At 50.8% G+C, this 25,254-nt stretch overlaps 1 protein-coding gene across 5 annotated transcripts in view; it reads right to left on the bottom strand.

Moving 5' to 3' along the window:
* LOC136529020 (alpha-terpineol synthase, chloroplastic-like) overlaps positions 1-23,410 on the bottom strand; it is a 59,091-nt gene extending 35,681 nt beyond the window's left edge. For 3 of the 5 annotated variants that reach the window (XM_066522044.1, XM_066522043.1, XM_066522045.1), the window contains exons 1-6: positions 23,000-23,410; positions 22,638-22,893; positions 18,454-18,604; positions 18,030-18,302; positions 17,280-17,500; positions 17,043-17,178 (exon numbers count right to left, since the gene is read on the bottom strand). In XM_066522044.1, the coding sequence (XP_066378141.1) occupies positions 17,284-17,500; positions 18,030-18,302; positions 18,454-18,604; positions 22,638-22,893; positions 23,000-23,398 (1,296 nt within the window). In that variant the 5' untranslated portion in view covers positions 23,399-23,410 and the 3' untranslated portion in view covers positions 17,043-17,178; positions 17,280-17,283. Of the gene's footprint in view, positions 1-17,042; positions 17,179-17,279; positions 17,501-18,029; positions 18,303-18,453; positions 18,605-22,637; positions 22,894-22,999 lie in introns of those variants that run through there. The other 2 variants (XM_066522047.1, XM_066522046.1) reach the window with 2 other exon arrangements.
* Positions 23,411-25,254: the final 1,844 nt, after the last annotated feature.

Below are 25,254 nucleotides of genomic sequence, written 5' to 3'. Positions count from 1 at the left end.
AGGGGGCCCCTCGGTGGGGACGTCATGGCGAGAGCGGTCGGCAGCGCCCGGTATCAGCAGGGAGATGTCCCTGGCCCTAACATCGGTGGGCAGTGGCTCGCCTACATGGGGCAAGCCTTAGTGCCAGTGGTCGAATCTAGAGGATCTGGCATCGACGCTTTTCGCCCTCGACGCTGCCGCTGAGAGCATGGAGCGGGAGAGCCTTGACGCAGGGATCGCTTTCGTGCTCAAAGCCCTGGACCATGCCAGGGGTGCCTTGCACGATGTCATTGTTCCCTTTGGCTGGGTATTTGCTTGATCCTGCTTCTCGCCCTTTCCTATCTCCATATATTTTTGTATTCTAACCATCGTCTCCTTTCAGTCCCTCATCGCTCGTAGCCACGGGAAGTCTCGGTTCCTTCGTGAATAGAAGGAAACCTGGGACTGCCTTGTCAAGGAGGTGCGACTGCATGGGGAGGTGACTGCTCAGCTTGTTGCCACCTAGCAGAGGGTGTCCGAGGAGGCAGACAATCTTTGATCGCGTGTGGCCAAGGCCCGTCGGCACGCTGACGAGGCCAAGATGGCATTCAAGGCCTTATCGACAAGGTCCTAGAGGGATGACGAGGAGGCCTCCAAGGTTAGGAAGGAGAGGGACGAGCTGCTCTAGAAGGATGCCGAGACCCGCCAGTGAATGCTCGACCACCTGGCTGAGGTTGAGAAGGAAAGGGAGCTAAAGCTAGGAGCCGAGGAGAAGCTCGTGGCCCTAGAGAAGAGGGCGAGCCTAGATGCCATGACAGTCACTCGGCTATGCAAGGAGTGGGATGAGCTACTCCAAACCACAGAGAAGCTCCACTCAGAACATGGTGTGGCTCACGAGTAGTGCGACTAGGCCTTCCAGAAGCGTGACTAGGCCTACCAAAGCGTGATGATGCGCAACAGAAGGTCGGCTCCCTCCAGACCGAGCTCAGAAATGCGATGACCCAGAAGCTAGAGGCCAAGAGCATTTCTGCTGGGCTAGTCATGGACCTCGCTGAGGCAAGGAGGAATCTTCATGCGGAGAGCGACGAGCTCGGTATCCTAAGTGCCACCCTCGAAGTGGTCTGTGATGACCTTGAGGTGGCGCGGTCAGAGGGGACCAGCTCGCTCATGGCCCATGCCATCGAGATCATGGCTTGGGTGCGCCAGCTTAAGAGGAACGCTCTTTGCATCGAGGTCAACCAATCCTTTGTGATTGCTCACTCTCACTATGGGGACAACATTGATCTAGAGACGATGAGCCATGGCTTCATGCCTGGCTATGAAGTCCATGAGCTGGATGAGATGGAAGTGGCGGTGGCTCCCCTTTTGCAGGACCTAGAGCACAGGATCGAAAGCATGGTTCTCCCTTAGAGGGGATAGTTAGTTGAATAGGTCAGTCAATCATTCTTGTAATCAGCGGACAGGTGCCGACCCTTGTGTATTATTTTAAACAAACTTGTCATTTTGTTTCGTTTGACCAAGTCTATCCTTTTTGTTTTGGTGCGAACAGATTTGTTTTTCCTCCCTTTTTATGTGTGAAAAGGGGTTCATGCGTTCTGACCCTTCTGTTTGTTAAGACCATAGAGCTTGAGGTGTAGGAGGGAAACTCTAATCATGCTAGTAAGTAAGAGTGCCATAGCCGCTGGGGCATAGGTTTCTTGTAGTTTGACCAGCCTCTTGCTTAGTCGTTTGTTTCCGTAGACCTTGCCACTAGGTTTAGCATGTGGAAGAGGTTGGGCACGGTGACTGTTTTAGAAAGGGTGTGTATATACCCTTATTAGCCCCCAAGTGAGACCTGACCCCTTGTCATTGCTGGGGGTCGGGTGTCACTAAAGATCGAGGAGAGGGTAGCGAAACTAGTAGGAGAAAAGCGTCTCTTGTTTTTGTGCATACCCCTCCTTAGGATCTGAGCCATCATTCTGCAACCGCATGTTTGGTCTCCTTGTGGGTCCAACTTTCCTCAAGCCCCTGCGCGTAGCAGTGGTCCGGTCGAGGGTCAGCTCGTCTTTGTGATCGTCGTCCCATCCACGGTTTCCGCAACCAGAGGGGTTGAGCTAGCGTCACTTGCCTCGATGGCTCGAGTGATGCTCTCAGTGAGCTCGCTAACGGGCATGTTTGAGTGGAATCCGAGTTTGTTGTTTGTGACGGAGTTAGCATAGCCCTCATGTGGCATTCCACTGCTCCTTAACCTACCTCCTGATAGATGCCTATGTCACTCTGGATAGTGACTCAGGTGGCCTGCTGCCCTCTCCTTGATGGAGATTTTGTGGGCCCGACTTGAGGTCAGGATCGAATGAGAAGGTCTGGATGACCATGTCCGCTTCTGAGCGGGTCAGACAAAGGCTGCTGGGGCTTGTCTATGTTTTCTCCCATGGCTCTATTCAATGCAAGGTGGCCTCAAGCCCTTTGTGGGCTAGCCTTTGAACCCCAATCAGGTGGATTCTTGAGTTTGGGTCAGGTGGCTCGAGCCCCTAAGCCCCATGGGCCTCGATAGGTGTCGGCCAAATTTCATGTGTCACCTCATCCTCGGTTTCCACAACTAGAGGGGCTAAGCTAACGACACTTGCCTCGATGGCTTGAGTGTCACGCTTAGTGAGCTCGCTAATGGGCATGTCCGAGTGGAATCTGGGTCCGTCATCCGCTGATGGGGTCGGCATAGCCCTCATGTGGCATTCCACTGCTCCTTAACTTGCCTCCTAGCAGATGCTCGTGTCGCTTTAGAGAGCGACTCAGGTAGCCCGTTGGCCTCTCCTCGATGGACATTCTGTGGGCTTAGCTCGAGGTTAGGATCGAACGAGAAAGGTCTAGATGTCCCTGTCCGTTTCTAAGCGGAGTCGGGTAAGGCCGCTGGGGCTCATCTATGTTTTTCTCCCCTAGCTCTATTTGATGCAAGGTGGCCTCGAGCCCTTTGTGGGGCGGCCTTCGAACCTCAGTCGGTCACCTCTCATATCGAATGAGACAACTACCGCTTCGTGACACGATGTGAAGCATTGTGATGCAGCAGTTGCATATGCAATGCTTGGATGTATGGGATGAATGTATGATGAATGAATGAATCAATTAATGAATGTATGAATGCATGCATGAGAATGGATGAATGAATGATTATGCAATGGAAAAGCAAAGTGGGGCTTGGTAAAGTTACCTCGATGGCTCAAGTGACGGGTTCGAGGAGCTCTTACCGGATATGTTCGTGTGGGATTTAGGTCTATCATTCATGATGGAGTTGGCGTAACCTACATGGGGTACCCCACTGCTCCTTACATGTCTCTTGGCCATGACCCAAGCCATTTGATCAGCTTAGGCGACCTGCCGACCTCTCCTCGATGGAGATTCCATAGGTGGACCCCTCCAAACCCTTCTTGGGAAGGCAGAGGCTAAAGCTCGGGATGTGGGGACAAAAACTCGATCATGCTAGTGAGCAAAGAACGTCGTGGCCGTTAGGGCATAGGTTTCTTGCAGTCTGACTAGGTTGGCTCAGTGTTTGTCTCCACATACCTTGCCTCTAGTTTTTTAATGTGAGGAGGGGTTAGGCATAGAGAATGTCTACCGAACAGACACTCTTGCTAGCCCCCGAGCGAGGCCTGACCCCTCACCATTGTTGGGGTTAGAGGCTCGATAGCGAAATTAATACAAGGAAGCATGTGTAAAGTAAGGGTGACCCATCTCTAAGCAGTGGCCCGAATTGTTTGATCGATTTGGGTGACCCGCTAGCACAGGACTTACCTTGATGGTGTGAGTGACGGGTTCGGGGAGCTCTTACCGGATAAGTTCAAGCGAAATCTGGGTCCATCGTTCGTGACGGGGTCAGCATAACCCGCGTGGGGCATCATGTTGCTCCCTACCCGTCCCTCAGCAGTGGCTAAGCTACTCGGTCGACTTGTATGACCCGCTGGGACAGGACTAACCTATGGAGATAGAGGATAAGAACATCCCATGCAAGAATTTAGTTAGGCAGATAACCCAGGCGATGAACTTGTAATAAATGGACAAGCTCTTAAATTCCGTTATAGCCTAACAGATTTTTAGCCTTTCTCCCCTTTTTGTATAAAAAGGTTAGTGCGTTCCAACCCTTTTCGTCGTTAAGGCCATAGAGCTCGGGGCATGGGTGAGCAAATTCTAATCACGCTGGTGAGCAAAGGCGCCATAGCCGCTGGGGCATAGGTTTCTCACAGTCTGATCAGTTATACTTAGAGTTTGCTCCCACAACCCTAGCTCCTAGGTCTTAACATGAGAGGGGGTCAGGCACAGAGAAAGTTGGCTAGGTGGATAAACTCTTAGATGTGCACCGACACTTTTCATAGCTGAGGCCCAAAAAACCTGAGGTGTGGAAAAAACTCTGATCACACTGGTGAGCAAAGTTGCCGTAGCTGCCGAGGCGTAGGTCTCTCCTAGTCCGACCAGGTTTACTCAGCGTTTATTTCCACAAACCTCGCTTCTAGGTCTTAATGTGAGAGTGGGTCAGGCATAGAAAATGTCTATCGGATATGTACACTCTTATTAGCCCTTGAGTGAGGCTCGACCCCCGCTGTTGCTGGGGTCAGGTGTCAATAAAGATCAGGGAGTTCGATAGCGAAACTGATAAGAGAAAGTGTGCATTTATTAAGGGTAAAAGCGACATAGCTGCTCAATGTTCTAGGCATTGACGAAGACTTCACCGTTGATGGTCTTGAGCTTGTAGGCGCCTGGTCGGAGAACCTCCACTTTGGCATATGGTCCATCCCATGATAGAGCTTGTGGTGGTCCTTATTGCTCTGAATGATGCGGAGCACCAGGTCTCCAATGTTGAAGGCCTGACCCCGCACTCGACAGCTGTGGTACTAGTGCAACGCTTGCTAGTACTTGGCCAAGCGGAGTAGGGCGACATCGCATGCTTCATCCAACTAGTCCATGGCATCCTCGAGGGATGCCTTGGCTCCTTGTTTGTCGTACGCCCTGATCCTTAGCACTCCATAGTTGAGGTCGGTCAGGAGGATCGCCTCGAAACCATAGACCATGAAAAATAGTGTGTAGCCGGTGGCTTGGCTAGGGGTTGTCCTTAGGCTCCAGAGCACCGCGGGAAGCTCTGTGACCCATCGTGCACCAAACTTGTTCAATCGATTGAAGATCCTAGGCTTGAGGCCTTGTAGGACCTTGCCATTCATGCGCTTGACTTGCTCGTTCATGTGGGGGTGTGCCACAGCGGCCCAATCGACCCGGATGTGGTATTCATCACAAAATTGGAGGAACTTCTTTCTGGTGAACTGCGTGTCATTGTCCATGATGATGGAGTTTGAAACCCCAAAGCGATGGATGATGTCAAGGAAGAATAGCATGACTTGCTTGGATTTGATAGCAGAGATCAGCCAAGCCTCTATCCACTTTGTAAACTTGTCTATGGTGACAAGCAAGTGGGAGTAGCCCCTAGGTGTCCTTTTGAGAGGTTCGACCAGGTCGAGGCCCTAGACCATGAATGGCCATATGATGGGGATTGTCTGGATCGCTTGGGCCAGCAAGTGGGTCTACCGAGCATAGTACTAACACCCTTCATAGGTGCGCATAATCTGTTTAGTGCCGGCTACCATTTTTGGCTAGTAGAAGCCATGTCGGAATGTGTTTCTGATAAGGGTTCAAGGTGCGGCATGGTGACCGTAGATTCCACCATGGATATCGTTCAGCAACCGCTTCCCCGGCTCGATGGGGATGCAGCGCTGTAGGATCCCGGTGTAATAACGACAAAAGACTTGGCACGACACATGAGCCACCAAGCCTCTGTCTTGTCCATCGGTAGCGCCTCATGGAGGAGGTAGTTGAGGTAAGGTGTCCTCCAGTCGACCAGAGGGTCAGGCTCTATCGCTGGATCCTCGTCAAGCTCCATGACCATGGGGTCAGATGGAGCCAACGGCTAGTTAACCCCTAAGCCCAGGGCAGGTGGCCCACCATCGGCTCATTCTGGCTCCTCATAGTGGACCGAGGTCTTGTGCTGATCGCTGGCGAAGACGCCCATTGGCACCGGCTCTCGGTCGGACGCCGCCTTCGCCAGGGCATCAGCCACCTCATTGAGATGCCTCGAGATGTGGTTGAGCTCGAGACCATCGAACTTGTTCTCTAGCTAGCGAACTTCTCAGCAGTATGCAGCCATCTTGGTGTTGTGGTAGTTCAACTCCTTCATGACTTGGTTGATGACCAGCTAGGAGTTGCCCCGAACATCGAGGCGTTGGATACCCAACTTGATGGCGATGCGCAGAACATTGATGAACACCTCATATTTAGCCATATTGTTGGAGGAGGGGAAATGGATGCGAACCATGTACCCCATACGCACCCCAAGGGGTGAAACGAAGACCAGCCTCGTGCTGGCGCCTTTCTTCACTAGTGACCCATCGAAGTACATCGTCTAGTACTCCTGGTCGATGACTACTGGTGACATTTGGATCTTGGTCCACTCCGCAATGAAATCAACCAGCACTTGGGACTTGATGGCCGTTCAAGAGGCATATGAAGTGCCTTGACCCATCAGCTTGAGTGCCCACTTCATGATTCTTCCTAGGCATCCTGGCTTTAGATGATCTCACCGAGGGGAAAGGACATCACAACTGTCATCGGATGTGACTCGAACTAGTGGCGTAGCTTCCTCTTGGCGATGAGGATGGTGTATAGGAGCTTCTGGATTTGGGGGTAGCGGGTCTTGGAATCAGACAGAACCTGGCTAACAAAGTACACAGGGCACTATACTTTGAGGGCGTGTCCCTCTTCCTCTTGCTCCACCACCAAGGTGACGCTGACCACTTGTGTGGTGGATGCAATGTAGAGCAGAAGTAGTTCTCTATCGGTCAAAGGAACCAGGATCAGGGCCTTTGTCAGAAGCTGCTTGAGCCTATCAAGTGACTCCTGGGCCTTGGACGAACATTCGAAATGGTTGGCCTTCTTTAGAAACCAATAAAGGGGGACACCTCATTCGCTAAGGCATGAGATGAAGCGGCTAAGCACGGTGAGGCATCCTATAACTTGTTGTACCCCCTTTATGTTCTGAATTGGGCCCATCCTTATGATGGCCAAGTTCTTCTCTAGGTTGGCTTTGATGCCACGCTCGGAGATGATGAAACCCAGCAGCATACCCCTTGGGACCCCAAAAATGCACTTCTCGGGGTTGAGCTTAAGGATGTTTGCTTGGAGTTTTCCGAAGGTCTGCTCAAGGCCGGCTACAACCTAGTCAGCCCATTTGGACTTGACAATGATGTCATCTATGTAGGCCTCAATGGTTCACCGGATGAGGTCCCCGAAACACCTAAGCATGCAATGCTGGTATGTAGCCCCAATGTTCTTCAGACCGAATGACATTGTGACGTAGCAGAATGATCCGAATGGGGTGATGAAAGACGTCATGAGCTGGTCGGACTCTTTTATCATGATCTGATTATACCCGAAGTACGCATCAAGGAAGCAAAGGGTTTTGCACCCTGAGGTCGAGTTGACTACTTGGTCTATGCGTGGCAAAGGAAATTGATCCTTTGGGCATGCTTTGTTGAGACCCGTGTAGTCAACACACATTCTCCATTTCCCACTCTTCTTTCGTACAAGAACAGGATTGACTAACCACTTGGGGTGGTACACTTCCTTGATGAACCCAGCTGCCAGTAGCTTCACAATCTCCTCACTAATGGCCCTACGTTTCCCCTCATCAAAGCGACACAGGCGCTGCTTCACTAGCTTAGAGCCTGACCTGATCTTCAAGGCATGCTCGATGACTTCTCTCAGAATGCCTGGCATGTCCAAGGGTTTCCACGCAAAGATGTCTCTATTGGCGCAGAGGAAGTCGATGAGCGCGCTTTCCTATTCGGAGGAAAACATGGTGCCAATACACACCACTTTGCTGTTGGAGCCGCTGGGGTCTATGAGGACCTCCTTGGCACCCTCCACTGGCTTGGAAGACCTAGCTGATAGCTTGGGGTTAGGTGCTTCTTTGGCGACCTCCTTCCTAATGGCCGCAAGCTCCTTTGAGGCGACAATTGCCATGGCATGATCGCAGCACTTGACCTCGCACTCGTAGGCGTGCTAGAAGGAGGTGCCAATGGTGATGACCCTGCTTAGGCCCAGCATCTTTAGCTTTAGGTAGGCATAGTTGGGGATGGCCATGAACTTCGCATAGCATGGATGTCCAAGGATGGCGTGGTAGGTTCCATGAAACCCTACCACCTCGAAGGTGAGGGTCTCCGTCCTATAATTGGATGGATCCCCAAAGGTGATGGGCAGATTGATCTACCCAAGTGGCACGACCTGCTTTCTAGGCACAATGTTGTGGAAAGGCGCTCTGGTCAGTTGGATGCGCAATCGGTCGATGCCCATGGTGTCTAGTGTCTTGGCGTACATGATGTTGAGGTCGCTGCCGCTGTCCATCAATACCTTGGAGAGCCACTTCATGTCGATGATTAGGTCGACCATGAGTGGATATCTCCCTGGTTGCAGGATGCTTTCTGGGTGATCGGTCTGATCAAAGGTTATAGTGAACTCTGACCACCGGAGGAAGGTAGGCGTGGCCGGCTCAGCCGTATAGACCTCGCAGTGTGCGAGCTTCTGGCGACGCTTGGAGTCATAGGCCACTGACCCTCCAAAGATCATGAGGCAGCCATTTGGCGTTGGAAAGCTACCATCCTTCCCCTTGGTGTCATCTGTAGCTGGGTTAGGGTCCCCCCTATGCTCCCCCTTGTCGGAGCCTCCAGATAGGAACTGCTTCATGAGGCCATAGTCCTTGTATAGATGCTTGATGGGGAAGGCATGGTTCGGGCATGGCCCTTTGAGTAGCTTCTCGAAGGGGTTAGGGGTACCCTCTGTGGGCTTCCGACCCCCTCTGCGGTCGGCAGCAGCCACGAGCGAGCCCTCACGCTGCTGCTTGTTCTTCTTCTTCATGGAACGGTTGGAAGCACCTTCGCCAGCGTCCTTTTCCCACTTCGCCTTGCCTTAGGGATGGTCAAAGATCGCTTCGACTGCCTCCTCGCCCGAGGCATGGCTGGTGGCAATGTTGAGGAGCTCCTTGGTGGTTCATGGGCCCTTATGACCCAGCTTGTGAACCAGGGACTCACAGGTGGTCCCAGACAAGAAGGTCCCTATGATGTTAGTGTCAACGACATTGGGCAGCTCATTGCACTGTCGGGAGAAGCACCGAATGTACCCACGAAGGGTTTCCTCAGCCCTCTATTGGCAGTTTTTGAGATCCCATGGGTTCCCAGGATACTTATGCGTGCCCTAGAAGTTCCCCATGAAGATCCCTTTCAGGTCCGCCCAACTTTGGATTCTGTTGGGCGAAAGGTGTTCCAACCATGTTCGCGCCTAATCAGCCACGAACAATAGAAGGTTGCGGATAATGAAATCATCATTATCTGCTCCACCAGCTTGGCATGCAAGCAGATAATCCTCGAGTCATAGTTTGGGGTTCATTTCCCCAGAGTATTTTGTGATGTTGGTTGGTGGTCAGTACCTTGGCGGGAAGGCTGCATTGAGGATGTGTCGGCCGAAGGCCTGAGGTCCTGGCAGGCCAAGGCTTAGGCTTCAGTCCTTGCCACTGTCATAGCATCCGCCATGGCGAGGGTGATAGCCGTGGCTAGCTCCCTCTCTCGGATCATCATGAGCACACCTACGGGCATCGAGGGTGTCACACGCATCACGATTGTGGCCGATACGCTCATGCACCAGGGCTGCGGTGCGCAGCCTGCCACCTTGTAGGGCTAGGTGGATTGATGCATCCTTGTTGGGTCACTCCAAGGGTGTGCACTGGCTAGTGTCGAGCTTGTGTCAATGAGACAACGAGCTTTCAGCCTGCTACACCGCCGCACACTCGAGTAGCGAGCAAATCTCATGATGGGCCCAACAATCCTTTAGCGTCGTGGGCCCCAAAAGCCCATGGAGCAAGGCTACCGCCGTAGTGATGTTCTGGCTCACCCGGGCGAAGTGTGGGAGGGCTTCATCATCCATGATGATCCTTCGATTCATGTCGTGGGCCATGGCATGGGCGCGCCCTCTGTCTCTGTGGTGCTCGATCTCTCGATCGAGCTCTATGCACTCCTGCTCGAGCTAGAGTCATGCTTCCTCGAGCTCTTAGTGCCGAGCCTTTAGTTGCTCCACCCACAAGCGGGGTGGAGTCCCTACCTCCCCCTCAGCCTCGTCATCGAGGTCATTCATTGGGGTAGCTTCTTCCTCGTGGATGCTTTCGACGTGTCCCTCAGGGGTACTTGCCATGAAACATTCATGAGAGGGGTGATGGCTTCCCCTGCTATAGTCAGAGTCAGAGGGTGACTCTAACTCTCCTACGAGGAGGTCATGGAAAGATTCTATGACATATTCGGTCATCCCCATGAACTCATCGTTCATAGGGGACCGAGGGGTGCATTGTGCCACAAAGTGGCCAATGGTCTCTGCGACATATTCGGTCTCTGCTGTGTTCAGATGAGGTATTCTAGGGAGATGGGCTCTTCCCCGGCAAGCTGCACCATGACATTGGCGAACGAGAAGGTAAGGTGGCGCAAGTCCTCCTAGGATGGTCAGGGTCCCAGGAAGGTGCCGAGCTAGTGCTCTAACCTCCCGTAGCCGAAGCCGAGGAGCCACTTGCTCCCGGGGGCGCGGGCCTCCGGTGTGTGCAGCTGTAGCTCCTCAAGCACCTCGACGATCGTGTCAAGGCTGGCAGAGTGGAGTCATTGGATGGTTGTGGGAGCCAGCGCCAGCTCTCCCTCCATCATGACGATGAAGTCTAGGTCCTCGAAGCACACGTGTGCACCCAGGACCTAGCTGACATTGCGATTAGCCATCTAAGGCCTAGTGTGGATGTCGAGACACGCAAAAGGCCCCTACCTAGTATGCCAACTATCGGTGTTTCGAGTTGCCACCAACAAGTAAATTTCTAAGATTACACGTCTGGGTTGTATGGTGTGCTTGGAGGACATGAGGTTTATATTGATTCAGGCTAAATGCCTCTACGTCTAGTTCATTGCTGTTGCTCCTGTTATTAGCACTGAAAGTTTGTAGTAGGGGTTACAAATGGGCGAGAGAGGGACATGTCCCAAGTCTCTGGTGAAAGGAATAAATGGGTGCTGAGGGAGCTCGGTTGCTGCTCAGCCATGTGTTTTGGGGTTTGATGGGTTTGAGACCGAATCGATGTGATGTGTTGCGATGCGTCGATCAGTCGATGCCTTAAATGGGATGCCATGCTTTCCCTTTTATAGGCCAAGGGAAAGCAGGGGTTACAGCGGATGAAGAGGGGAGAATGAGAGGGAGAGGAAGACCTTCAGGATCGTGGGTCCTTCTTCTCCTTCATGTGGGCCCCACCAACACTGTAGATGTTAATAGGGACAGCTTCACATCGTGGCCCTGTCCATCACCGGCGCCATGCATAGGCGTCGTCTGTCGGTCATGGCGCTCCAATTCATCTTGGCGGACATCATGGTGAATTGACGTGCCCGTCAGTGTTTGTACAGGGGTTAGGCAGAATAGCATTGGTACGCTCGACGCTGTTCCTGATGTGAACCCTCAGATATGGCCCATCGAGGCCACAAGTTACATCAGGGTGTGCCGGTCTCTTCCCTAGTGTCAAAGCTTTGACTCAGGCCCATATGCTTGGACCTGGAGTGGTTGGCGACCATATGGGTCTCCACCGAGCGAGGCAGAGCGCAGACCCAAGGGTCAGGCGAGGTAGAGCATAGACCCAAGGGTCAGGCGAGGCGGAGCGCACACCAAGGGTCGGGCGAGGTGGAGCGCAGACCCAAGGGTCGAGCGAAGCAGAGCGCAGACCCAAGGGTCGGGCGAGGTGGAGCCCCTAGCCTAGGGGTTCGATGAGGCAGAGTCCTCCCCAGAGGCCAGGCGAGGTGGAACCAGCCCTTAGAGGTCAGGCGAGGCAGAATCCGCCCCAGAGGTCGAGCCAGGTGGAGCCCACACACCTAGGGGTTGGTTGGAGCTATAGTCGCACTCTTGACTGCTCGGATGAGTCTACATTGATGGTCATGAGCTCCTCCTCTTCTGGTACCCTAGTATTGGTCCCCGACATGCCCACGTCGCACGACGACGCTCCGAGCGTGGCTTCGATGCGTCACCGCACCCAAGATGGAAATCCAGACCAACCTGACGCAAGCACTAGCTAGAAGGGATCAAGACGAGTCTAGTAACATGGCTAGTTGAGTCCTTTCCCCATGGGTTGGTACTTACCCCCAACCCACTGGCCACGGCGGTGCTCATGGCCAGCGGCAAGCAAAGCCCAAAATTGGCCATAGACGGACCACTACTAGACCCGACGAGAACGGAATTGGGCTGGGAAGCTTTGAGTTGGTGATTATGAAGGGGAAAGGAGAGCGGCACACTGCCACCGCCACATCGCAGGGAGTGGCCCCGACTGAGGTGAACCGACCAAGACCTGACAAGGCATGGCAGCACGAGGACACAATCGCATGAACGAGGGCAAGGGTCATGTTGTTTAATGCTTGGGTGGAGCCTTTAGGGGGTGCCTGTGTGGCCATGTGCACACGGCAGTGTGACCTCACGACGCGGCAAGTCACGCCATGCCACCGAGAGTAGAGCTGGGTAGGTGGGTTGAGTGGCGGAGGGCGAGCACTACAGTGACTAAAACCACAAGAGAACAAGGCATAGCCCTGCATGTGCGCTGAGACAGCGCCACGGTTGATAGCATCCCGTGCACGGCGGAGAGCGGCTGTGGCCACGCCTATCCCGACGAGCAGCCGATGGCCACACAGCTGGCCAGCGGGACATCGGTCATGGTCATAGGGTAAGCCAGCCAACGCGTGGTGCAGTGTGTGGTAGCAGCGGCCGGCAGCAGTGCAGGTAGCCCGCGATGGCGCGACACCGGACGCGGTGACTGTGTCCCCAGGCCTGAACGGCCGAACCACCTGCTTGCATGATTTTTGGAGTGCGCCAAACTTCAAACCTAGCTCAGTGGAGGTTCAACCAAAGTTACCAACCTAGGGCCGATACTAACACCTAGCTGGCAAAGCAAACCACGCTCCTAGAGAGCGACTAGAGAGGGAAATGGAAGGATGCCAACATGAGCTCATCACGCTAAACACTCATTCACGACTGAAGCCTGAAACAAAACCGACAGTGCGTTCTAACGAAGTTAAGGCAATTTTTGCGATGCCACGCCAACCCCATCTCATCCATAGGCTACACCCGGCTAAAGCACTCACCTAGAGGCAACCAACAAAACAAAACCGTTGAGCTAGTGCTTAAGTATTTTAGTTAAAACGTAAACGCCAAGATGGCATTGTCTTCTTCCTTTTAGTCTTAGAAGGTCCAGAGCTCGGATTCGATGTTTGAGCTCCCAAAACTCTAGTTAACACTATTCACTTCCCAAATCTAAAGATGCACTCTTAACTACACTATTTGCTCATCCTTTTACATAAGCACTATACATACATTATATTTTGTTTTTGTTTACCGAAATTGCTTTCCGTTTCATGTGTGTTTTAACTCGTTAAAATTTGAAAACTCGTTCGGCTAGATTTCCCGAGGCCTTAACCTAGGTGCTAAGCAAGTTCGTAACACCAGAGATGTTACATGAATCCACAGAACAAGAAAAAATTTGGTAATCTCTCGTACTGGATTTGGACAAGGACCTCATCACCTGTGATTTCATTGACCAGCGTAATCTCCCTCTACAAAGGCATGAACAAGGGGAGCGGAACTCTAGTTCTGATGAACTTGTCGTTGATGTAGCCTCTTGCGTTGTCGTCGATCTTCATAGTTGACCCGATGATCTCCCTGAGATCATGGGCCAGCTTCTTGGTGAGGAGGTAGAACGGGATGTTCCTAAACTGCACCCACATTGGCACATGGGTGAAGAGAGCCAATGACGAATCAGCTCCTGCTGCTAGCCCTTCCACCAGGAAGGCATCACCTTTGTACTGCCAAGGTCCGCCCAGGATGGCATGCCTCCAATCACCTTCCTACGAGAACTCTAGGACGAACTTCCTGCCCGTCTCCACCTCCAGTGGACTGTCGTCCATCTCCCCATGGATCTTCCATACCTTCTTCATGTGATCGATCAGCTATCTTGAGCTCACCAGCAGAATAGAGAGGAAGAAGCCGACCACCAAGTGCTGCGAGGGCTTGCGTGCCCCGGTCATGTCAATGACCAGGACACGCTTTCCCTCGGCCTTGCTGTTCTCCCCCACCTCCTTTGTCGAGCCTATTGGGACAGGGTGAGCACCACCCATCCCATCACCTTCAAGCGCCATGAGCTGTTCTGGGTGTTCCGCCATTGAGCAAATCAGCGAACACCTTGAGGGCAGAGTGGGCTGGTTCTGGACTTGAAGAAAACTTTTTGGAAGAATCTGTAAGCTGTTCTTGGAACTTTTAAAGGGGAATTCATTGAACTCATAACTGATCTCTTCATGTCCCAATTCACTGCCTCTAATTACCTGTAATTTCCCTTTCTTCAGCACGTGGGAGGTGGGGGTGTTTCCTGTCTTCATGACCTTCAAGATCAATAATGGGGTGAGTTGATGCTGAAACTGCAGGCCCCGGATGTGGTGGAATCTTGAAGACATCGTCAAGGATTTTGGCTACTTTGATCTTCAGAACACCCAGCCATGACCTTAGGATACTAGTATAGTGCCTGTGCTAACGTTACGGCTTTATTTCATGGATGTACATGGAAACAACCAAACAACGATTTTTGTTTTTAGACTTCAACTTTCACACAATTGTATATGACCATGCATATACAATCTGAGAAACACTTACACGTAACAAGGCATAATAAAGTTATTTCTCGCATTAACCATATAATTTATAATCTACCTAAGTCTTTAAACATGTCTTGGAGATCTTCATGGCCACTTCATGCAAACTTTATCCCAAATAATCAAAGATGACGTACCAAGCTTCTTAAAGTAGATATAGCTTCTTAAAGTAACTCTATAATTCACTTTTGATAAATGAAAGAAAAAATTGTATTTGATCTTTTTTAAAATTAAATAGTAGATATAGTCGTAAATATATGTGTGCAACCGCGATGGATATTTATCTGGTTGTTCCTCGGTTTCTCCCTCTCTCCCATCCTGTTTTTCTTTCTTCAGATGATTTTTGGGTATTAGAAAGCTAACTAATGAAAAATATTGGACAAAAGAAAAAAAAAGCATTTCTTCTTGGCATAATCAATTGATTTATTTAGTAAGTTTTAAGTACTCCATCTGTTTTAAATTATAAGTCGTTCCAACTTTTCTAGATACATACTCCCTCCATTCCAAATTATAAGTCGCTTTGACTTTTTTGGTTCATCCATTTTGCTATGTATCTAGACATATTATTATATCTAAATGCATAACAAATTAGATGTACCAAAAAAAATCAAAGCGACTTATAATTTGGAATGGAGGAAGTAGTTTTTACTATGTATATAGACATAATGTATATTTAGGTGCATAGCAAAAGCTATATATCTAAAAATTAGAACAAAACTAATTGTCTCTAGCTTGCGTGTTCTATTTCATAATGGCCTTTTATTTTCATAATCACGTGTCAAGTCGGTTCGTTTATTTTGTAAACTCGGTCGGGGCGTGTAGTGTGTTACTTTTGTAACATAGTGGTCTAACTCCTCTCTTTGGAGGATGAAACTGGATATTTCTTCTATTTTTTTAAAAATAGGCAAAACCAAATGTGCTAAACCTCTTCACCGATCTCCTCTCTGTGGGCCCGGACTGTAAGTGACCCGTTTTGCTTCCTTGTCCGCCGTTGGTATTTTATGAGAAGAAAGGGGTAGACCTTTCTAGGTTTAGCCATGCTGCAGACGCTCCACTGCTCCTACTGACGCGTGGGGTCACCAAACTAGGTCCCACGTGTTCTTGACAGAAACATGCGAGTGGGTATGTTGGCAGGTCTGTCGCCATTCCTTATTGACGCAATACCAGAACGACACGAAGAGTTTTGGAAGGGGTGCGTCAGATGGGGCCAGGCTCGGCGTGGGTTTTTCCATTATAATGACAATTTTGAAAATTGCGTTGATCAGAGTCACGGATCCCTCCTTCCTATTTGTCTTGACTGACTTCCATATTTGCCTTGATTGACTTCCATTGGTTTTCATTTTACCGTAGACTACGGGATGTGTTGGAAATTGCCTTGATCGGATTCATGGATCCCTCCTTCCTATTTACCTTGACTAACTTTCATATTTGCCTTGATTGACTTCTATTGGTTTCTATTTTACCGAAGACTGCGGGATGTGTGAGGCGTGCGATGAAGCCTTGGTGGGGGAGATCCAAATAACGTTGGCCATCGGATCAAGTTGAAGCCTATGAGAAAGGATTAGGAGCTATAGATTTTAATGATACGATAATCCTGGGTATAATTTCGTTGGTGCACAATGGTTGTAGTCTCTCAGCGGTGGACTTTTTTTTAGAGACCTAGTATAGTTTTGATTGGTACCTTACAGTAGAGATGTAGACAGGCTTCTAAGTTCTTTGAGTTTACTGTAGCTACGCTAGTTCTTGTTTAGATATCAACCTGATTCTGGGATTTTTGTTGGCTGTTGGAGAGTCCATCGGCATCAGGATTGGTAGCATATAGGTTTCGGGTTTCAAAGATTGGTTTGCATCGATCTGTGGATTGGTTTCTAGGTTCGTCGCCGAAGAGCGGTGGGAGTGGAACAGTCACAGGCATCCTAACCAGTCTATTTTGGGTCTACTTGGTTATCGGACCTAACTATGAAAATTATCCAACCAGATATCTGATATTTGGCGGATATTTGTTAATTGTTCTTATATTGGAATGATATCTGAGGGGATAGTTTGTTAATTTGTATCCAATATTGTAGAAAATATCTAGATATTAAAAAAAGAGAGCTCTGAATCACTATTTGGGTGATCCAGTGGTCCAGAAACATCAGCACATTTGCACCCTTAGGATGAAGGATGTAGATAATTGATAAACCATGTAAGGGGCACGCTGACATGAATGAAAACTAGGCTTTTGTGTTGATAATGAATATAAGGCTTGTAGGTCAATTAATTGACACCATAGGAGATGTAAACTAAGTACTAAATATACTGACAATATGGGAAAAATTCACTCACACAAATTTTTAGGTAGGGCATGCGGTATTTCTCCTCCGGTGCTAGCTCATCCTCAATGCTTTGGCAAGTATCCAAAATTTTCCCAAAAATGAACTTCATGTTCTCTGGGAGACCTCTGGTGACTGCAGTGTCCCAGCTGGACCAAAGCAATTTTCATCCTGTGTTAGTTACATTTTTTTCTTCTAGTATTATTCGTAGTAGATAAAGAGTTTCATTTCAGTCATCAAAAGTACAAACCTTTCTATGTACACTTGGTAAATAACTCACACTCTTGTGAAGTTCCATAGACATCGTAAGTGTCGTCCAATAAGGACACAATGGCAAGAACTTTTGACAATATTACTCGAGCTCTTGAGTAAATTGGTTCAAAATATACTCCCACCATCCAAAAGTAGCACTCCACAACTCTGTCTCGAGCAAATGATAGCCTTGATTGAAGTTCTAGATCATTCCACCACCTGCTCATTCTTAATTAAACCACAACTACAAATATGAAATGTGTAATAATGCCCACAAAAAAAATTGATATCATGGTAGTCTCCATATTTTTTTTTTGTGATTAGGAATGCAAGTTCTGTTTTGTAGACCATTAGGTGACCCACGGCACATTAAATTGAACTTCTACAGATGTAAAGTAAAGAAATTGGGTATACATGAACTACCTGAGGTGGAACCATCTATTGGTGTCACCCAGCCATATATAATTGTGATTCACGATAGTATAGTCCCTCAGTTCTAAATTATATGTTACTTTAGTTTTGTTATAATCTAAACTTCTCTAATTAATATTGACTAAGTTTTTAGCAAAAAATATACTAACATCTATGCACTATCAAAATATATAAATTCTATGAAGAATTTAATAAACTACTTTGATGTTCTAAATGTTGGTGCTTTTTCTATAAATTTGGTCAAAGTTAGAGAAGTTTGACTAGCGACATTGCTAAGTGACCTATAATTTTAAATGGATGGAGTAAGTCACTTCACCTTGTTATGATTTTCAGCTCTTCTTGATGTTGGAGCTGCACAAGATTATAGTTGAGCTTTGCTAGCTCCATTACCATTTCATTAGCTTCAGTCTCACTTCCATATTCAGCTATATGAGATTTGGCTTCATAAATTCTTACACTTCGAGGAAGCGGGATCTCAAGCACACGCTTTATTTCACTTGCTAATGATGTTTCCATGTTGGGTGCTACTGATTTTAAACACTTCGTCGTGAAGGAAATAGCCTCATCAAGTATTATCTCTCCATGAGTCCTGAGACAAGCAGCGTTGTAAAGGTTCAGTAGATCCCTTGGATTGTTTGCTGCAAAACACCCCTGTTCGTCTCTGAACTTGGCAAAGACATCTGGAACAGATAATTCTAGAATTATACTCCGAACAAAAATAATATTTTTCTTTGTATCACCTCTTCTGGATGTTACTTGTGGGGGGCATGACCCCGGATATCCACGGCAGACAACATGGGCTGCGCCCCCAGGGGCGGCCCAGCCCACGAGACGAAGCCTTGCGGGGCACGACTCTGCTCGGCGCCTCCCGCAAGACATCTGAAAGATATCCTGAAGATACTACGAGATCTGTTAGGATATATATGATTCCAAGATTCCTATAATCAGTTATTACTTTCCGGTTATTTCTCAGATCTAACCGACTTGTAACTCTGCTCCCCGGACTATATAAGGCGGGCAGGGACCCCCTCCAAACTCACGCAATATCATACGATAGCTAATACAAACCAACAGACCACAGGAGTAGGGTATTACGTTATACTAACGGCCTGAACCTGTCTAACTCGTGTGTCTCTGTTGTCTTCTTGTTCTTGATCTCATGCTCCTCTGCCGATCAATCTACCTTCGTGGGATACCCCTCGGAGGACTGCCGACGATATTCTGTCGACAGTTGGCGCGCCAGGTAGGGGCTTACGTGTTGTTTCCCTGTCGAACAAGATGGCTTTTTCCGCAGGCTCTTCGTCCCTCCCGTAGCCCGGCCAGATCTTCACGGTCGGATCGATCTCCTGGATCATCAACGCTAACGGAATCGGAGAGCTCCTCGAGCCGGCGCAGATCAATTCTGTGCCGATCATCCCCGCACCTGCGATTGTAGATCTGATCTCGAAACCACCTCTGAGGTCGCCTTCATCAGCAACTCACTGCCTGCTTCCTCGCTACCAGAGGAGGCAGATCAACAACGATGATCTGATCGAATCCATCGATTGGGTCGGTCTGAAGCTCGCCGATTGCCTCTCCATCGCCGAATCGGCTCTGGACACTTTGGTTCAGCGCCAACCACCCTCCGATCCAAATCTATCGGAGGCTGCTCGGAAAACACCGGGAGTTGTGGCTCTGCCCTTCGGGCTCACCAATGTCGCCGCCACCTTCCAAGACGCCCTAAGGGGCAAATTCGCCGACCAGGTGGGAGACATCCATCCTCTCGCCGACCAGATCGCCGACCAGCCTCCGCCGGCCGTCAACATGCTCCACGTCAGCCGATGCTCTGGAGCGTCCCTCCAGACCATCCCGGAGGAGAATCTAGACTCCGAGTCCCAAGGCTCTACGGAGACCCTCGCTGAAACCTTCACCGAGCAACTTCCTCTCCCTCCTTTTCGGGGTGGTGCGATCTTCAACGTCAGCGTCGACAGCCCCCCTCGGAACGGCGAGACCGAGGAGGAACGCGCCGCTCGTGAGAACCAGAACGTCAACTGCGCACAACACCGAGCAAACGAAATGCCCTTGCGATGCCTGAGCAGCAACTCGACTCGCAAGGAAGGCCACTCCAGCACAACCTCGACGAAGAGTTTCTCCGCGTTGACGGCCACGACGTCTTCAAGACTCCAAGCGCCAATCTAGCAGTGGCCGTCAATGAGCTCGCCAAGGTCGCCGCCATGCTTAAAGCAGCGCACTACCAGGTCAATGAGATTCACCAGGATTAGAGACCTTCATACTCCACCACTTCGATTCACCGATCAGTCACCACAAGAACCGATCGCCGCCAAAGTCGTTTCACCGACCAGCACCGCGATGACAGGCAACCCCTCCAGGGCGGAGCTAGGGGCAACCACGCCGAACATCACCGCCAACACGACCAGGAGGTCGACCAGGACGTCCGGGTGCACCTCAACAATCTCTAAGATGCACGACGACGTATCGACGAACGCCGCTTCAGTCGCCATGAAGACGAAGTATGCCACCACCAGGAGTATGAGCAAGAGTACGGCAACCTGGACTCAGCCGTTGAGCCAATCACCGGCGGCAACGCTGCAGATAACGGCGCCGACAACCCCAAGGGGCCCCCGGCATTCATAAGGGCGCTCCGAACACTTCAGTGGCCCCATGGTTTCAAAATCACTGGGGTCGAGCCCTATGAGGGGAGGATGAATCCAACACAGTGGTTACAGGCTTACGCCACTGCTGTTCGCACCGTCGGAGGAGACACCGGTGTCATGACGAACTATCTTTCCATCATGCTCGCGCCAACCGTCATGAACTGGTTTACTAGCCTCGCCCTGGACTCCATCGGATCCTGGGAAGAGCTGAAAAAAGTCTTCGCCGACAATTATATGGCTACGTGTACGCGACCGGGAACCAAGCATGATCTCAACCGCATCAACCAGAAGCCATCCGAGCTCCTCCATAACTACATCTGACGTTTTTTTGAGATGAGGAATTCTATTCCAAACATCATGGAAGCCGAGGTCATCACCGCCTTCATCCGAGGACTCCATCACCGCGAGCTTCGCTCCAAGTTCAACTGCAAGCCACCCACCGCGATCGACAAGATGATCACAACCGCCAACCAGTACGCCGACACCGAGGAAGCCGAGGTGCGCTTCAATGATGATGCAGGCACTCATCGCCCAACACGCCGCTACGATGACCGCCGCCACTACGACCGCCGCCACGACGACCGCAGTTACCATCGTGACAGCAGCCGTGAACGGCCAGAAGGACCCAAGACTGGTCAAAATCGCCGCCGGCGGCCAGACCACATCGTCGCTGCCGTCTATGAACCTCGCGCCAAGTGCAACTACGACGAGCAGTACAAGAAGATCCTCGACGGCCCATGCCCTCTCCATAAGAACGCCAAGCACAAGATGAAGAACTGTCTCGGTTTGGCTAAGGAGTTCCAGGACAAAAAGCTAGACGACGACGCCAACGGAGGAGCCGGAGGTCGCCGACCACCTGGGGGCAATGACAATGCCTTCCAGGACCACAACAATGTGGTCGCCACCATCTTTGGGGGCCTCGCCTCCACTGAGAGCAGAAGAGAACAGAAGCTCGCCGCACGGTGGGTGCTCGTTGTCACCACGGAGGATGCCGTCGCCAACCCCAGCTATCGCCCATGGTCCGAGGTCCCCATCACCTTCAGTCGGACCGACCAGTGGGCAAACATTCCCTACACATGGCGTTTCCCCCTCGTCCTCGACGCAACCGCCCAAAAGGTGCTCTTCAGAAAAGTGCTCATCGACGGTGGGAGCGCTCTGAATCTCCACTTCGCTAGAGCCCTAAAGGAGTTGGACCTCGGATTAGCAGATCCCACACCCTCTGACTCCTCCTTTTGGGGTGTGGTACCTGGCAGGGCCTCCAAACTGCTTGGAGAGATCACCCTACCAGTACAATTCGGCACGGCAAGCAACTACCGCGTCGAGCACATCAACTTCTACGTCGTCGATTTCAACACCGCCTACCACGCCATACTTGGTCGGCCAGCTCCTTACACCCTTGGTTCATGGCTGTACCACACTACTCGTATCTGGTGCTGAAGATACCGCACTACGCGTATCTGGTGGGCACACTTGGTCTAGTGCGAAGAAATTTTTGATTCTGAACTTGAGCTCCTTACACCCTTATGGCAAGCCGTGCTTGGGTTATGCTGCTCGGCTACGGTTCGCGCTGCTCGGTGATAGTACACGTTACTCGGCAACTGCTCACAATTGCTCGGCAGCTCATCACGGTGTTTGGATCATGAGTTTGACTGCTCGGCTTCGCTCGCACCTGCTTGGACAAGCTCAAGATGGTGTCGCACAATGGGTACAAGGCGCTCGGGGACTAGCTGTGGGGGGCACGACTCTGCTCGGCGCCTCCCGCAAGACATCTAGAAGATATTCTGAAGATACTACGAGATCTGTTAGGATATGTATAATTCCAAGATTCCTGTAATCAGTTATTACTTGTAATTCTGCTCCCCGGACTATATAAGGCGGGCAGGGACCCCTTCCAAACTCATGCAATATCATACGATACTTAATATAAACCAATAGACCACAGGAGTAGGGTATTACGTCATACTGACGGCCTGAACCTGTCTAACTCGTGTGTCTCTGTTGCCTTCTTGTTTTTTATCTCACGCTCCTCTGTCGATCCATCTAACTTCGTGGGATACCCCTCGGAGGATTGCCGACGTCTGTCGACATTACTATAGACCAATTTGCAGCATAATATTTCAGTTTAAGATAAATTATGATGCCGTTTAATATCCTGCAGTGTACTTAATGAGCAAAATGATTTTGTTTTGTAAAGGCTGCAAATCAGAAGTTTAATGTGTTTTGGTTACCTGATGAGACCCTGTATACATGCTTTCGGAGAAGTTGGTTACCTGATGAGACCCTGTATCCATGCTTTCGGAGAAGATAGAACCACATAGCCACCGTTTGAAGATCACAGCCACAAACATTAACGTTACTAATTCGAGTTAGCATATCATTGATCTCGTCTTCAAAAAGATGATCCAGACAAAGACGCTTCAAGACATCAATGAGATGAATCCTATGGTACAGACTACAAGCACTTGAAGCTGCTATCAGTTTTGCCACTTGTTCCTTCAGTTGTTCTGCTCGATGTACCATCCATGCCTGTTGAAAACTTGAAATGTTTTCAGATGCATGGCGGATCAATGCTCAGCTTAAAATAAACGAGTTTAGATCAACAAGATGCCACTTAATTTAGATTGTTACAAACCTTTTGAGCGGACGACGTAGCCAGAGGACTGGAGTAGGTAAGGAAGAAATCTCCCCAGATGGATGGCTGAAAACCGGAGACGTTTCTGCTCGCACGACGATCCTCCTCTTTTGACTGCCTACTACTAGTGGCGGCGGTGGCGGTGGCGGTGGCACTAGCAACGACGACACCGGCGGCCCTGCTAGTCCAACCAAGTGAAGGCAGATGCCTCCCGGGCCCCGGAGGGTGCCGTCGAACCAGCAGGATTTGCTTGCCGGCCATGACCACTGGCGGCAGCGCTCCGGCGAAGGGGCCAACGGCAGGACGGCTGTGGCGTCCACCGCTGCACTGTGCTGCTAGCTTTATGTTCGTCATGAGGAGGAAGGGCGTGTACGTGCCGGTGCTGGTGCTGTCTGTCATTTCCCAGCGAGGTTCTTGGAATGCCTACTGCTACAATTTGCTGCCACAAATGGCACAACCACGCATTGTCGTCTTTAGTAGTAGCCTATGCCATGTCCTCGGGCTGGATTAGTGGCAAGTTTAATTCACGTGAGCCTCTTGCGTCTGGGGCTTCGTTGGTTTAGTGGCAAGTTTCACGTGAGCCTCTTGCGTCCGGGGCTTCATTGGTTTAGTGGCAAGTTTCACGTGAGCCTCTTGCGTCTGGGGCTTCAATTCATTGGTTCAGCACCACGTCTAGAGTGCTAATCTTACAACGAGGCCGACAAGATCCACTCAAATCTTGTAACCTCTGTTGTCCGGTTTGGCAAGCAGATCGACACTCAGGGGAAACCCTCGATCTGTTCTTGCACCCAAAAAGTCTTTCTGCAAGCAGACCCTCAAGCCGTGAAGAAATTGAATCTTCTTGACGAAGAAGTTGGCATTTCTTGATCAATGACATTGTCTTCTCAGTCGAAGGAATTTAGCTGAATTCTCTAGAGCTCATGGAGACCAATTACCGACTGTAGTATTCAGGACTGCTCGTGTCCTGAATATTTAGTTTTACGCTTCACCGGTAGTTTTGCGGTGTTGAACGTGATGGCAACATATTTTAAGGCCCTGTTCGGATCCTTTCGACTAAGACCGTCTCCAACGGCGTGACCCAAACGCAAAAATACGTTATGCACAGTGTTTTTGGGCACCAAAACCATTCTCCAACGGAAGACCGAAACCAGATACCCATTCTGGGTACTCGGCGATTCAGAAGGCAAATCTGCGTCTTCGAAGAGAGACGACGCAAACATGTAGTGGTGGGCTTGTAGGAACCGTCGGGGCAGGGCGCGGCCGGCTCGACTCGGCGAGGCGGATCCGTGGTGGAGCGCGGCCGGCGGGGCGAGGCGGGCTCGAGGCGAGGAGCGCCCGGAGCGGCGCGGCGTGGCGAGGCGGATTCGGGGAGGACTGGAGTGGAGGAGGCTGGCCGCCGCGGGAGGAGTTGACGAAGGAGAGAGCGCCAGGGGTCCGCCGCCGCAGCAGGGGCAGCCCTCGCCCTGCGCCACGCCCGCGCCCTTGCTGGTGCGCTGCCGCGTTGGGGGCCACCCTCGCCCCGCGCCCATGGCCACAACCGGGGCCTACCCGCGCCGGGGGACTCCCACGCCTGGCCCGCCTGCGCAAGGCCGCCGGGCCCCTGCCCTGCGTCGGTGCGCCGCCACGTCGAGGGCGCCCGCGCCCGGGCCCACCAGCGCCTCTGAGCCACCACGCCGGTGCGCCGCCACGCCGAGAGATGCCCTCGCTTAGGCTGCCAGCGCAAGACCGCCGAGCCCGCCTGCGCCAGTGCGCCGCCGCGCCGAGGGGCGTCGTGGCCCCGCTGCCACCGCTGGCGAGGTGCTGCTGCCGCCTGGGGAGAGAAGAGAGTGAGGGAGCGTGGAGAGAGAGAGAGAGGAGAGAGAGCACGGATATCATGGGTGGGATTTGGGGCATCTGTTGGAGAGGTCAAGGTATGTGTACGTAGCTTTTTTTTTTATTGTGCGTTACCTAAACGGTGAAATAGGTGTCCGGTTTGGGTCACACTGTTGGAGTCAGTCTAACAACTAGTTGGCTAAATTTTAGCCCTTAAGATCTAAACATGAGGACTAATGGGTAAGCTAAAGTTTAGCCAAAGCCTAACTAGTTGTTAGTCCACTAATTCATAGAACTCAACTATCAAAGACTAACAACTAATTCTAATCTATAGAACCCAATAATTAGTTCATGATCTAAACAGATATGGACTATAACTAGCTGATTAGTTTTTATCTAGCTATTTTTGTCCCGGCTAACAACTAGTCCTAGTGGGTCGCGTG

Source organism: Miscanthus floridulus, chromosome 19 (genome assembly GCF_019320115.1).
Source record: "Miscanthus floridulus cultivar M001 chromosome 19, ASM1932011v1, whole genome shotgun sequence".
Classification (NCBI taxonomy): domain Eukaryota; kingdom Viridiplantae; phylum Streptophyta; class Magnoliopsida; order Poales; family Poaceae; genus Miscanthus; species Miscanthus floridulus.
This window is presented reverse-complemented; position numbering and strand designations above follow the sequence as displayed.